This window comes from Chiloscyllium plagiosum, unplaced genomic scaffold (assembly GCF_037043375.1).
Source record: "Chiloscyllium plagiosum isolate Xiang-an unplaced genomic scaffold, Cpla_swu_hap1 HiC_scaffold_1, whole genome shotgun sequence".
Classification (NCBI taxonomy): domain Eukaryota; kingdom Metazoa; phylum Chordata; class Chondrichthyes; order Orectolobiformes; family Hemiscylliidae; genus Chiloscyllium; species Chiloscyllium plagiosum.
This window is the reverse complement of record NW_028270139.1, coordinates 37,867,852-37,883,794: the sequence shown is the minus strand read 5'-3', so window position 1 is coordinate 37,883,794 and position 15,943 is coordinate 37,867,852. Positions and strand designations below refer to the sequence as shown.

Genomic DNA, 15,943 nt, shown 5'->3' with positions numbered 1-15,943 from the left:
TAATTAGTTGGCTGCAAGGTGTTGAGATTGCAAATCCTTTTTTTGCTGGAGGCAATTGAAAGATGAATGTTGGTTGCAATTCTTTCTGAATCATTTTGGTTCAGTCTTCAGTGTCTCTAATGGCCATCTGTGCAGGCCATTTTAATCTCCACCTGATGGAGTGGATCCCGACACTGCAGCACTGGAGTGTCAACTTTGATTACGTCCTCAAATTGTCAAACCCTGTTCAGTCTGACACAAACAAAGAAACAAAGCAAGCTATTGGTCAAATAACCTTCAGTTGTAGAATAGTTACACATCGGAATCAGATGCTGAAGGAAAGCAGGGTCTGCTTTGTTATTGTAACAAAAGCTGAACTGTTAGAGGCAGACAATTAGTATATTTTTGCTTGGAGCCCATTTGTGCAAGGAACCAGGAAGGAGAAGATATGGCAGTTTAGAACAGTTTGGCTCCAAAGCTGCTGTAAAATAAACCAACAGAAAACCTACAGCTCCTTTGTGTAGTACATGGGTCACTGCAGACAGAATTAGTGAGATATCTGATAGTTGCCTCCATTTCTGGATGTAATGCAAACCAGGCCACTGGTTACTCTATTGATAAACTGATAAAGTTAGAAGTCACACGACGCCAGGTTATAGTCCAACATGTTTATTTAAAACCTGACCATGGAGTAGTGGTTTGAAAGTTTGGGATTTTAATTAAACTTTTTGGACTATAACCTGGTGTCGTGTGACTTCTGACTTAGTCCAGGCCAGTCCAAACCGGTCCCTTCATATTATGGCTGAAAATGTGTTGCTGGAACAGCGCAGCAGGTCAGGCAGCATCCAGGGAACAGGAGAATCGACGTTTCGAGCATAAGCCCTTCTTCAGGAAGAAGGGCTTATGCCCGAAACGTCAATTCTCCTGTTCCCTGGATGCTGCCTGACCTGCTGCGCTGTTCCAGCAACACATTTTCAGCTCTGATCTCCAGCATCTGCAGACCTCACTTTCCCTTCATATTATGGACAAACTAATACACTGTTGCCCATCATGCACTCCCACTGAAGTTGAACAGCATCCCCACTACCTCTACTGTTGTGACTCACCTTAACGATATTGATTTGCACATAAATATCATTTGTAATGGAGTAAAAATGGCCAAAGATGCTTTTAAGCTCTGGATAACCTTTAGTATTGAACTACAATTAGTGATATTAGAACAGAGATCAAAAACTTGGCCAAAAGAGGTTTATTTTAGGGAACCACTGCAGGATGATAGAGAGGCTCCATAAAATGGAGAGGTTTCAGGAAAACATTCCAGATCTTGGTGCCTAGGCTGTTGGAAGCACTAAAGTCCAGAACTAGAGTATGGAAGACAACCCAAAGGATCATAGTGATCGAGGGAGTGATGGGGGAATTAAATCAGACTCAGGTTAATATATGGGCAGCAGACTTCTAGAGGGCATCAATGACACTTACAACTGCACATTCAAAATCTCAACTATCTAGCCTTTGACCCTTAATTTGCCAGAATATTAGAATAAGGACATAAGAATGAGGAGCAGGAGTAGACAATTCAACACCTCAAGCCTGTTCCACCATGCCGTCATGGTTCATCTCACTTTCACCTCAAATCCTGGTCACTCTCCATAACTCTTCAACTTGTTACTATTTACAAATTTGTCTATCGCCTCCTTAAATTTACTCCGTGTTTCCGCATCTACCGCACTCTGGGGTAATGAATTCCACAGATTCATGACCCCTTGAAAGAAGTTATTTCTCCTCATCTCTATTTTAAATCTGCTACCACTCATCCTAAAATTATGATCTCCCATTTGAGATTGCCCCACAAGTGGAAACATCCATTCAGCGTCTTCTTTGTCAATTCCCTCTAACATCTTATATACCTCAATTAGATCACCTCTTATTCTTTTAAACTTCAGAGAGAATTGGCCTAACCTGCTGAATATCTTTTGATAAGACAAACCTCTCATCTCTGGGGTCAATCTAGTGAATCTTCTCCGAACTACCCCCAATACAACTACATCCTCCTCAAGTAAGGGAAACAAAACTTTACACAAGACCCCAGATGCAGCCTCACTAATGCTTTGTCCAGTTGCAGCAACACTTCCCTACTTTTATATTCTATTCCTTTAGCAATAAATGTCAAAATTCCATTTGCTTTCCTTCTCCCTGATGTACCAGTGTCAGTGATTCATTAAACAATTACATATTTGGTCAACCACACCATTCCCTCCAACTTTAATGCCCTGATTTTAAATAAAACCATTGTATACTTTCCCCACCCTGACCTGTACCCCCGTACAGCACTTAATCGCCCATCCTTTAGGGCAAGAGGCACAGACTTGTAAGAACTCACATTGCACCCCACATTCTTTGAGGCTGTCCTAATATCTGTTGCCCATGTTAATTTTTAGCAAGTCCCATTCCCCTATCACTGCTAGACTCACTGAACCACACTGGCTTGGGGTTAAGCAATACCTTGATTTTAAAATGTTCATTCTGGGTTCCATATCCATCCCTTCATATCTCTAATCTCCCCTACCCCCATGATCCTTTGAGAAATCTTTTCCTCTGATTCTATCGCATCCTCGATTTTAACAGTTGCACCATTAATGGCTTCGTTTAGGTTGCTTAAGGCACTGCTTAAATTCTATGTTTTTGACCAAGCTCCACTTTCTATTGAGTTACACATAATTTGCAGAACCAAGCAGGGATGCTATACCGCAGCATTTATGAGCATCATGACATCAATATAACTCTATGTCCTACCGTGTTTCATAGAGCTCTGTGAAGTTGACATTAATGGAGCCCCCTGGGTCTGGTGACTCTGAATAATATTTTCACTTTCCATTTAGCTGCTAATAAATATGGGAATACAAGGCCAAAAGAATTTCCCCGAAAGTAGTTATATCCGAGCAGTTGAAAATGCCAAGATTACCTCCACCGAAAGGAGCCCAAATCACTCTGCGAATAGTCTTCACCCAGTCTTCCATATCATTTTGTGCACTGGCCATGAGGAGATAGGTTTCATGATTGGCTGTCATCCGATCACGATCTCCACCTGGAAGGCACAACACAGCAGTGATATTCCACTGGAAATCATTTAGGGTGAGCAAATCTTTAACCAGAACCCTGCTATGGGCAGCAGCCCATTCGCTGGTTTTCCAGAGAAGTCAAGGCTATAAATGCAACTGTGATTAAAAATACCCAGTGAACAGAGGACAGAGTGTCCCTAAAATGCTTTTTATCACCGTGACACCCTGTCAACAACAATGAATCATATTAATATGCCCATAGCCAAGCTAAACCTAAGGAGTGTCTATTTTGGCCAGTATTTCCCTTCCTGCTCTCTTTTCCTGTTTACTGGGGCATGGTACCCAAAGCCATACACTAACCAAATGATGAGTCTTTGATGATAAGCCTAGATAGGGGATTACTTGACAGGTTGTCATGGTGATGGAGCATGTTAGTCAGAGAGCAGTTGGTGCCAAAGGCCTTCAACCAGTTGTTCTCAATGTTTTTTTTAGATCTTTGCCCTCATCTCAGCCCTGGCTTTCAGATTATTTTCATCAGCCTGGATCTCCTGGCTCAGAGGTATGGACACTGCCACCACACTACAGGAGCCCCCCAGCCCTGGTTTTCATTGTTAACCAATTAAACATTTGACAGTAAGAGGAAGCATGAGTTCAGTTCAATCCCTTTCCTGCTGGATTGCCCTTTGCTGCAGGGTTTATGCCAAGCAACTGGACACAATTGCCTGTTTTTCTAACATTTGCTAGTAACGGAACATTACTAGGGGTAGTGTGCTGAGAATCAAACCCCACTGTTCCTGGGGCTGTCAGGAATGTGACAAAACTGGGTCAAACTATCCAAAGTCCCCAGTTTGCCTGACTGACTAAAGAAATGCTCACCAAATTTTTGTACTTAACAAGAAAACAGCTACTTATGGCCTATAGATTATTTTACAGAAATAATAGAAATGTGAATGGCTAATTTACAAGTCTGTAGCTTAAACTCTACCCCTGTTAGTTTTCACCTTTCTCAACCAGATAGGCACAAAAAGAAAGATAAGACATGTACATCAAGACTGGGAAAATAAAACTAAATTAAGGAAACACTGTTTGATAGCAACAGATTGGACTAAAGGAGTTAATTAATTGTGTTCTTTCCATTGCTTCTAACTTCTAACAGTCATTTGCTCTTATCACAAGATTGTTTGCACAGAAATGTTCAGTCCTTCATCTCCTTTTTGAGCATTCATCTTTTCAATATGTGAAGGTGTTTTAATTGTCTTTCAACAGAGGATTTGCAGGGAAAGCTGAATGGAAGCCAGCCAGCTGTTACTGAAGACTTTCTGGGAATAAGAGAGAGACAGACAGAGCTTTCTCTTTGCAGGCTAGATGTTTCTGCTGTAATGGCTTAAAACAAGCCACGGTCACCTGTTCAGGAGCCAATCAATACTTGGTTATCATGCCCCTTGGTTCAGAGCTCATCAGCTCCATACCATCTATTTTCACTCTCATGGTTCTGGGAAAAGGCAACATTGTGAGTTGAAACAATTGATCCGGGAAACATTATTTTTAAAACTTTAGCAATCTCTTTGAACAGTCTCTCTTTTTTTAAAGCAGTATCTTCCTTTTTTAAGTCTACAGTCCAAACATAAATGAAATAAAACAATGTGGTCTTTGCACCATTTGCATCCCTCCCAATTACCAGAGGTGAGGAAAGTGCATAAGGTGATATCCAGCTGTCTGAGTTTGTTTTTGCAGAAAACTACGCATGCTTTTATCCAGGATGGTGCAGAACACTGGCCGTTTCTGCTCTTGTCAGCTTTCCTGCTCAGTTTCTTCAACCCACCATAAACTGTGGCACATTGATCTGTCCCTAACCCTTATCTGGGATGTCCAAGTCTCACCTGCTCTATAGATATCTAATAAAATATCTGAACAGGTTGATTAGAAAAGTAGGTTAGTTAAATAAATAAAAATAAACTACAAATTGGAGATCTATTATCTGCATGCTGATCCTATCTACATACCCTTAAACCTCTCCTTCCCAGGTTCAATCATCCTTACACAAAATCAATGTTCAGATTTTTGGCATCATCTCAAATTTCATATGTGACTTCATCTCTCTCAAATTCCACAATCCCCTTCACCCCTTTCTCTCTGCCCAGTCTTCTCCTCCAACACCACAATATTCCGCAAAAAGACCAAACTGCCAGTTGCTTGCCACTTCCACACACCACCCTGTTCCGTGGCCAACATCTTGGTCTCAGGCTTGCTGCAGTACTCCAGCACAGCTCAGTGCGAGCTGGAAGAACAACAGCCTTCTGGACTCAATATTGAATTTAGGGCTTGAACTCTCACATGCAATTATCTCAACTCCCACACATCACGCCCTGTTATCACATGGCCTGCTATTACACACAGCCCATTGGTAGCCACTGATATTCCCCATTAATAGCTATTCATTCTGCTAGGTTGATTGTTATCTACTCCTTTGCCTGTCCAACTGTTCTTCTCTCTGGGCTGTATCTTCACCTATCACTTACTCCTTACCCCCGCCCTATTTTCTACATAAAATAACTTTTTCCTAGCTACCAGCAATTCTGAGGAAAGTTCACTGAACCCAAACATAAACTCTGATTTCTCTCTACTGGTGTTGCCCTACCTGCTGAGCTTTTCCAGCAATTTCTGTTTTTCTTTGTGATCACAATATTCTTTGTTGCCTATTTTATCCATACCACCACTGGCAGCTATGGCATTGTCCCCACCCTGAATCTCCTTTCCTTTGTATGCCCTCTTATCCCCTTCTTTCTCTGCCTCAAAACCGTAAGAACATTCTTCTCTTTGCCTGTGAGCCCATTTCCTCATTAGATCCACTGCCAGTTGCTATTCACTGTCCAGTAGACTGCCCTGAGAAATCTCTTGAATAAATGGGATATTATTAAGATGGTAACGGTCGTCACTCTGGAAGTGACAGAAACCAGTTTCTGTGCCTCCTTTTGGATTGCAAACTCAGCCAGGTTTGCTTGAGAAATTAGTAATAGGTCCAAAATAATTAGTGACTGTGCACAGTTACTGGAAGTTTGAGGCCTCTCCAAAATCTAGTGCTAGATGTATTTTAGCATTAACTAGGCATGGGACATCATGATGCAAAATTTGTGTATGAAAACTGGACAAAATGTGGTCCGCAGCCCAACATCTCTCCCATTAGGGTAGATAATACTTTATAAAATGACATAAATTGGATGTGTGTGCATGTGCGTGTGTGCATATGTGTGTGTGTTTGCGTGTACGTGCATGCAGGTGTATGTGTAGGAAATTGCGTGTATGTACCAGTGTCTAGTTGTTTGTGATATAAATGCAAAAGGTCGCAATTTAATCAGGAAGAATTTCAACAGCAAAATACCAGTCTAGACATTGTTGTGAGAGCAGAGAAAAAGGATTGATTAGACTGATAGTCAGGTTATCTGATCATTTCTTTCAAGACTTGTTCCAAACAATACCTTTACATTTCCAAAACAAGGAAAGGTTTCTTAATGCATTTCTACAAGATGGTTAAAATTCTTGCTGATTGATGCTAATGTGTGGAATTCTCCACACGGAGCCTGAACAGCTTTATAACAGGCAATAGTTTCACTGGCAGCCTGACTAAACACACAGAAAATAAACCTCCATCATGAGTTCTGGCAATACTTTACAAAAAATGGCTAAAATGAAAAATTAGGCCTCTACTTTGGATATAATATTGATTCTCGTAATTGTGTTCTATGAAAATAAAGATGTTATGCTTCATCTGTATGGAGCACTGCTGAGACATCTCAAATACATGTGCATATTGGTCTCTTTACTTAAGGAAGAATGTAAATTTGTTGGAGATGGTTCACGGGAGGTTTGCCAGTTTGATACCTGGAATAAGTGAGCTCTCTTATGAAGATGGGTTGGACAGGCTGGGCTGGTTTTCACAGGAGTTTAGACCAGCGAAGGGTAATTTGATTGAAGTTTATAAGATCCTTAATGGTTTAGGGTGTAGGTTTGCTCGCTAAGCTGTAGGTTTGATATCCAGATGTTTCATTACCTGGCTAAGTAACATCATCAGTGGCGACCTCCAAGTGAAGCGAAGCTGTTGTCTCCTGCTTTCTATTTATATCTTTCTCCTGGATGGGGTTCCTGGGGTTTATGGTGATGTCATTTCCTGTTCGTTTTCTGAGGGTTGATAGATGGCATCTAGATCTATATGTTTGTTTATGGCATTGTGGTTGGAGTGCCAGGCCTTTAGGAGTTCTCTGGCATGTCTTTTCTTAGTCTGTCCCAGGATAGATGTGTTGTCCCAGTCGAAATGGTGGTATTTTTCATCCGTGTGTAGGGCTACGAGGGAAAGAGGGTCGTGTCTTTTTGTGGCTAGCTGATGTTCGTGTATCCTGGTGGCTAACTTTCTTCCTGTTTGTCCTACATAGTGTTTGTGGCAGTCCTTGCATGGAATTTTGTAGATGACGTTGGTTTTGTATATGGGTTGTACTGGGTCTTTTAAGTTTGTTAGTTTTTGTTTGAGAGTGTTGGTGGGTTTATGTGCTACTAGGATTCCGAGGGGTCTTAGTAGTCTGGCTGTCATTTCTGAAACTTCTTTAATGTATGGTAAGGTGGTTAGGGTTTCTGGCTGTGTTTGGTCTGCTTGTCGTGGTTTGTTCTTGAGGAATCTGCGCACTGTATTTTTTGAGTATCCGTTCTTCTTGAATACGTTGTATAGGTGGTTCTCCTCTGTTTTCCGAAGTTCGTCTGTGCTGCAGTGTGTGGTGGCTCATTGGAATAGTGTTCTGATACAGCTTTGTTTGTGCGTGTTGGGATGGTTGCTGGTGTAGTATTTGGTCAGTGTTTGTCAGTTTTCTGTATACGCAGGTTTGTAGTTCTCCCTTGTCCTTTCTTTCGACTGTGACGTCCAGGAATGCGAGTTTGTTGTCGGTTTCTTCCTCCTTGGTGAACTTTATGCCTGTGAGGGTGTTGTTGATGATGTTAAATATCTCTTCTATCTTGTTTCGTTTTGTGATGACAAAGGTGTCATCTATGTAGCGCACCCAGATTTTTGGTTTGATGATTGGTAGGGCTGTTTGTTCTAGTCTTTGCATTACTGCTTCTGCTATGAATCCTGATAGCGGAGATCCCATGGGTGTGCCGTTGGTTTGTTTGTAGACTATGTTGTTGAAAGTGAAGTGGGTGGTGAGGCACAGGTCCACTAGCTTCATGATGTTTTCGTTGGTATTGTGATTGATGGTGGTTGGTGTGTGTGTGATGGTCTCTTCCAAAAGTGTGGTAAGTGTTTCCTTTGCCAGGTCGATGTTGATGGAGGTGAACAGTGCTGTTACGTCGAATGAGATCATGGTTTCGTCTTCCTCTATTTTGGTGTTTTTGATGATTTTTTAGGAATTCCTGAGTGGAGTGGATGGAGTGCTGTGACTCTTCTACTAGGTCTAAGTGCGGTGCTTGAGCTGAGCACAGTGGCCCATGTCAGGGGCTGATCTTCACAGGCAACTTAGTAATCAAGTGCCTTTTGAAGGGATACCCTCTGACCACTCTTCAGATCTGATGACACTGAACATGGGCCCTTTTTATTTCACTCCATCCCCCCCTAGACAGAACAGCTCAAGGAGATTTATCTCCCAAAAACCTTCCTGCACAGCAGGATCACATTCCCTGATGAACACTCCATTGAGGCAAAGAAGTCTTCACACAAGTCTCCCATCACCGATAAGGGAACTGGGAACTCACCACCAACTCACACCCAAGTGTTCATGTCGATTGATGCTCATGAAGAAAACACACACTGAATTCACTATTTGTTGCATTCTAACATACGAATATCACAGAAATTCAGCATACCAATCCCAAGGTTCCTAGATAGAGACATCCAGAGGTTTGCTAATGAAGTCAGCCACGGAAGGGACACCATTTACCCTGGAGGGCTGAGAATTGTACTTGACATTCACACACAGTACAAATCAACAAGAGAGCAGAGCCAAACTGGCCTCTGGTGTTGTCAGCAGTTCAACAGTCTATTGTAACGCAGAAAGGAGAGGCAAAAGTGAGGACTACAGATGCTACAGATTAGAGTCGAGCGTGTGGTGCTGGTCAGGCAGAATCCGAGGAGCAGGAAAGAGAAAGGCGAGTCTGACCTCCAATAATATTCCCATAGCCTTGGCCACACAGACTGCAGTGTGACCAGCAGCATAGGTGGCACTGATGCTTTTAGAGGAGGATGTGCTTAGGATATTCACTCAGCCTTCAGAGAAACCTGCCAGCACAGCATGGCTGGAGAAACTGGCACTGATTCACTTGGAGGAATCGCTCGTGTGGCTCTGCAACCTCCCTTTCCAGCTTGCTCAGACAGGGAAAAAATAAACGCACCACACCCAACATGGAGATCTTCTCCATGCCTTCTCGGCTATCACAATAATCAAGGTAGTGGCAATGCAAGTAGCTAGAGGGGGCCTTAAGGCAGGAACAAGTGCACACTGGCAAGACTAACATCCCAAGGCCACACTGGACAGATCACCTAGCAGAAGAAATAGCCTCATTTACCTACAAAGTCCTTCTTTTTAACATCTGGGGGCTAGTGCCAAAATCAGGAGAGCTGACTTAACGGACTAGTCAAGCAACAGCCTGACATCATCTGTAAGGTATAATTCTGTGAGTATGACCATGTCCCAGGCACCACACCATCTCTGGATATGTCATGTCCCACCGACAGGACAAGCCCAGCAGGTGTGTCAGCACGGTGGCATCCAGTCAGGAGAGAGATGCCCTCAGAATCCTCAACATTGTCGGTCATGAGTAGGGCTTTCTGGGCAGACCTCTCTGTAACAGCTGGTAGCTGGCCACCAGACCAGCTTATGAAGTGGAAGGTATCTTGTTCAAGTCTCCAGTCCTGCTCATCCTCTTTCTCCATCAACCTTCCACTCTCTCTGCTTCTTCAAGGATCACTCAAGGATTACTTCCATGGCCATCTTATGAAGCACACATTATACCACAACCATTTAGAAATCCTGGCGGTTGGGCACTGGGCATCACCCAAGCATTATGTGGCTCAGTAATGGCCATCACCAGCTAATGGCTGTCATTAGGATGCCTGTAGAACTTGTTTCATGGCATATTTACAGGGTTGAGGAGACACTGCCTCAGAGGGTAGCTTTGGGTGTTCAAAATTTATTCTCCTTTGCTAACCTCCCGCTGCCTTTCAGTGCTTGTAGTGAGACCTATCTAGCAGTTCAAGTAATTCAAATTGTGAAAGATTGCTGCTGTCTGCTGACTCTACATCATTATCTTTACTCTTTGCACCTGATTGCGAAGTGCTCATGATCCCTAGCCAACACCTCCAAAATTATGTTTGAAGTTAAGCCTTTGAATGGATCCTCAACGAGCTGGATTGCTGCTTTAACGTACATGGGCCTGATTTTCCACTTTTGCCTCTTTCCGTGCTGTGCAAAATTGTGAGGGAAGGAAACAGGCAAATTGCTGGTCACACTGCTCTGTGGTCCTTTTGTTTGCCAAGGCACTTCTGTGCCACGTGATTTGGGATGGGAAAATCTGACCTTGGTGTAGATCCAGGATGGCTGTCTTTACCAACGTCCAAATCTGTTTACTCATTTGATACATCTGTCAAGTTTGACCTTTTTTTCCTCCAGTGAAACTTACCATACATCCTGGAAAATGAAACAGCAGCATTGTGTCTTACTGTAAAAGTTGTCAGTGCACAAATTGGGTAATCTTCATTCACTTCCATTTAATTGAAACCTACCTTGGATTTTTCCCTGAAAACAGTGACTGCCTTGAATGACCTGACCTTGTGTAGAGTGTTTACACTTTTACATCTTTTGTGAAAAAGATAAATAAATAGAATGGTAGTCTGTTTGTAGTTTTGTCAATAATAGAATTGCTACAGCAGCAAGGATCAAGGCCATTAAAATCCATATTGACTAATTAGGTTGATAATGTTCATTGTGAAACAAAGGACACTAAGTCACAAGAAGACGCTTACATAATTAAACCTGTGTTTAAAGCAAAGGGAGCGGCAATTACGCTTCAGATCTTTAGAAGGCTGAAGGGCATTGCTAACATCATGTAAGCAATACATTAAGCACAGACATCAAGCACCAAGAAAGCGTTTATTCAGGATCATAATCAATGGTATGGCGGGATTGCTGTTAGGCCCAAGTTGGTCTGAAACTAGGCTTCAAGTTTTATTCCAATCACTTAAATGAACTTCTTGGACCAATAGCATCCCCCAGGGACACACTGCCTTAAGCAGTTTCATTTCTAGGTGGACCCTCAAATAATCCTGTTCCTGGCTAAAGTTTCCATTGAAAGGTCCCTTCCTTCCATCAAGTCCTGCCACGTTTTGATTTGTGTTATTGTAACACTGTCTCTGGCGGGCAGTGGTTCTTGTTTGTTCGTTCATAATTGAATAACTGTTTGGAATGAGTTTCTAAATTTATAGAAAGAGCTGGGTTATATCGGTTTTTCTGTGGTGCTGTGGAGTCTGTAGACCATCTGTATCTTGGATGTGGGCAGTTGTACTATTTACTATTTAAAGAACATTTTGTTGTCATTTTGGTTGCACTTCAGCCCTATGCTCCTGATCTTGGGAACCCAGTGCAGAGTGGGATGAGAAGATCAAAAGGATCCCCTGGGCCTGGAGTAAGTAATCAACAGGTCTAAGGTAGCAGGCTGTGGAGAGGGTTGGCTCACATCCTCAGCTATAGTCATGCTCGGGTGTCATAGAGCTACAGAAAGAGACCCTTCAGTCAGACTCGTCCATGCTGACCTAAATCAGCATATCCTAAATCAATCCAGTCCCAATTGCCAGCATTTGGCCCATTTCCCTCTAAATCCTTCCTACTCATATACCCATCCAGATACTGTTTAAATTTGTATTTGTACCAGCCTCCATCAGTTCCTCTAGCAGCTCGTTCCACACATGCACCCTGTGCATGAAAAACTTGCCTCTTAGGTCCCTTTCATATCTTTCCCCTCTCAGCTTAAACCTATGTCCTCTAATTCTGAACTCCCCTACTCTGGGAAAAAGACCTTGTCTATTTACCCTATCCATGCCCCTCATGATTTTATAAACCCCATAAGGTTACCCCTCAACCTCTGACACTCCAGGGAAAACAGCTCCAGCCTATTCAGCCTCTCCATGTAACTCAAACACTCTGACCTCTGCACCTTCCTTGTAAATCTTGTCTGCATCCTTTCAAGTTTCACAACATCTTTGCTATAGCAGGGACAGCAGAATAGAATGTAGTATTCCAAAAGTGGCCTCACCAATGTCATGTATAGCTGCAACATGATCTCCCAACTCCTGTACTCAATGCACTGTCCTTGCAGAGGTAGCACGTAGTACCCAGCAGGAGCCTCAACAAGGACTGGGGTGCACTATTTCCCCTGATGTAGATTTAGCTCCTGCTTTTGTTTGTCGGTATTGAATAAAAGTAGGAAATTTATAATAGATAATGATGCTCATTTGAAGAGCTTGTGCAGACACAATGTGCTAAATTGTCTCCTTCTGCATTTAACCCACTCTGTTACTATAACACTGCCCCTTGTGGACAGAATATGTAATTTGATTCATTGGTGTTACAAACAAAACTGGCGCCTTCCTCAGTACAGAAAGGCCGGAAATGATGTTTGGGTTAAATGTTAGATTTATAATAAAACCTTGTAAATCTCTGAAAGGCTTTTGATGCATAATTTATTATATAGTGATCTGTCTGGTAAACACTGAAAGGAAGGAAATTCCATTGGAATTTTCAAATGACAAATAAACATGGAACTCGGGAGGATTGATTTGCACAGGTAAAAATCTAAATTAGACAGCTTTTACAAAGAACTGGTCCTAACGAATGATCTCTTTGCGGATATTGACTGACCTGGAAGTACTTTTCCAATATTATTGTTTTAAGGGGAGGAAAATGATTCCTACTCTGTGCAAGTTCTGAGCTTGCTAAGATGAATAAACATAGCTCTCTCTTGTTTTCCTACGTATTGATTTAATCGCATGCAATGCTATTTTTGGAAAACTATGACAGTCTCGTGACTCTCTCTCGACGTCTTCAACAGAATTATTCACAAGGGAAGATCTATTCACATTTCTCTCACATCATAGCTTCCTTTCTGACCAGCAGCATTATTAATGAATGTTATTGGCTTTTGTTACTGTCGTATGTTTGTTCTATTGCAAAGAATATCTTCTTAAACATTTTTACTGTGCTGTTTACATAATCACACATCTGTTGTTTTAAAATTCATCCAAATAACATCAGTTATTAAAATTAAGTTTGAAGCATTGCTATTAGATAACTGAAGCTGAGGCGATGATGTTGAAATACATGAACTAACCAGCGAAGACACTTTCCACTTCAACTTGAAGGATCTAATTTGCATTTATTGAATTGGATTTAAAGTATTCAAATGGAGAGGTGTGAAGATCTCAGGATGCAGATCCAAATGCCTCTGAAATGTACTGTCCACGGAAGAATTACATGGTTAAATCAGCTAGGTGAGAGTGAGGACTGTAGATACTGGAGATTAGAGTTGAAAGTGTGGTACTGGAAAAGCACAGCAGGTCTGGCAGCATCCGAGGAGCAGGGCAGTCAATGTTTCGGGCAAAAACCCTTCATCAGGAATGAGGCTATGAGCCGAGGGTGTGGTGAGATAAGTGGGAAGGGGGTGGGACTGGGGGAAGGCAGCTGAGAGTGCGATAGGTCGGTGGAGGCGGGGGTGATGGTGATATGTCGAAAGGGAGGGTGGGAAGGAAGATGGACAGGTGGGACAGGTCATGAGGGGGACACCGAGTTGCAAGGTTGGAACTTGGATAAGGTGGGGGGAGGGGAAATGAGGAAACTGGTAAAATCCACATTGATGCCAGGGGATTGGAGGGTACCAAGGCAGAAGGTGAGGCATAGTTCCTCCAGGTGTCAGGTGGTGAGGGAGTGGTGATGGAGGCAGCCCAGGACCTGGATGTCCTTGGCAGAGTGGGAGGGGGAGTTGAAGTGTTCAGCCACAGGGTGGGTGGTTGGTTCGTGCCAGAGATGTGTCCCAGAGATGTTCTCCAAAGCATTCTGCAAGTAGGCATCCTGTCTCCCCATGTAGAGGAGACTGCATGGGGAGCAACGGATACAGTAAATGACATGTGTGGAAGTGCAGGTAAAACTCTGATGGATGTAGAAGGCTCCTTTGGGGCCTTGGATGGAGGTGAGGGGGAGAGGTGTGGGCGCAGGTTTTGCAATTCCTGTGATGGCAGGGGAAGGTGGGTTGGTGGTGGGCGTGCATCTGACATGGGTGTCGTGGAGGGAATGGTCTTTACCGAAAGCGAATAGGGTTGGGGAGGGAAATACATCCCTGGTGGTGGGGTCTGTTTGTAGGTGGCGGAAATAGCAGAGGATGATGCGAAGTTTGCGGAGGTTGGTGAGGACTGGGGGGGGGCGGGGGGTGGGATTCTGTCCTTGTGGCAGTTGGAAGGGTGGGGTTCGAAGACAGAGGTGCGGGAAGTGGATGAGATGCACTGGAGGACATCATCAACCACATGGGAAGAGAAATTGTATTCTTTAAAGGAGGAGGCCATCTGGTGTGTTCTGTGATGGAACTGGTCCTCCTGGGAGCAGATACAATTGAGGCGGAGGAATTGAGAATAAGAGATAGTGTTTTTACAGGAAACAGGATAGGAGTAGTCCAGGTAGCTGAGAGTCGGTGGGTTTGTAGAAGATGTCAGTGTTGAGTCATTCACCATTGACAGAGGCAGAGGTCCAGGAAGGGGAGGCAGGTGTTTGAGGTGATCCAGGTGAACTTAAGGTCGGGGTGGAATGTGTTGGTGAAGTTGATGGTTAAATCAGCTGTCTCCCATGAAGGGAGATTTCACTAGCAGGAATGAGCAAACAGTTATGATGGTCCTTCTACATGACCATTTCAGCTACTTGCTGTCTACATTGATGCTCTTGCTCTAGGGCTAGAGCTCATTGATTTACCAGAGTCTAGACTAGTGTGGTGCTGGAAAAGCACAGCAGATCAGGCAGCATCCGAGGAGCAGGAAAATTGATGTTTCGGGCAAAAGCCCTTCAGCAGGATTTTGCCCGAAACGTCGATTTTCTTGCTCCTCAGATGTTGCCTGACCTGCTGTGCTTTTGCAGCACCACTCTAATCTAGTCTCTGATTTCCAGCAGCTGCAGTCCTCACTTTTGCCTCATTGATTTACCAGTGTAATCCCTGGGCTGGTCAGATCACCTTACAAGGAGAAATTGAGGAAACTGCATCTGCATTCCCTAGAATTTTGAAGAATGGGGAGTTATCTCAATGAAAACTTACCAAACTTTTATAGGGCGTGACAGGCTGGATGCCAGTCGAACATTACCCATGAGATGTGGTTTCACCTGCATTTGTTGCTCATCCCTAATTACTCTTGAACCAAGTGGTTTTATAGACAATTGAGAGCAGTTAAGAGTTAATGTCAATTGCTGTGGATCAAGAGTCACTTGTAAGCCAGACCAGATAAGGGTGACTAATTTCCTACATGTAAGGGACATTACTGAATCACTGCCATGGTGGGATTTGAATGCATGCCCCTCCGTCATTAGTCTCAACAACTGGACGACTCGTGCAGTGACATTAAAATTATACTGCCACCTCTCCTCACACACATTCAGAAATATTATTGTTGGCAGGTCAGATAGATTATCAATGTATCCTAGCACATATATTCTGGCCAACAAATCGTATATGAACACGCCAGAAATTTAGGTCCAGACAAATCTTCAATCAAAGATATAAAAACAGAAAGTGCTAGAGGTGCTCAGCAAGTCTGGCAGCATCCACGGAGTGAGAAACAGAGTTAATGTTTCGAGTCTAGTATGATTCTTCTTTGGTTACAGCTTCTGCAGAAGACTATTATG

At 43.1% G+C, this 15,943-nt stretch overlaps 1 protein-coding gene across 5 annotated transcripts in view; it reads right to left on the bottom strand.

Moving 5' to 3' along the window:
- The window catches only part of arhgap24 (Rho GTPase activating protein 24), a 453,346-nt gene that overhangs the window by 84,232 nt on the left and 353,171 nt on the right, over positions 1 to 15,943 (bottom strand). For all 5 annotated transcript variants that reach the window (XM_043696029.2, XM_087985819.1, XM_087985826.1 and 2 more), the window contains one exon: positions 2,942 to 3,064. In XM_043696029.2, the coding sequence (XP_043551964.1) occupies positions 2,942 to 3,064 (123 nt within the window). The remainder of the gene's footprint in view (positions 1 to 2,941; positions 3,065 to 15,943) is intronic.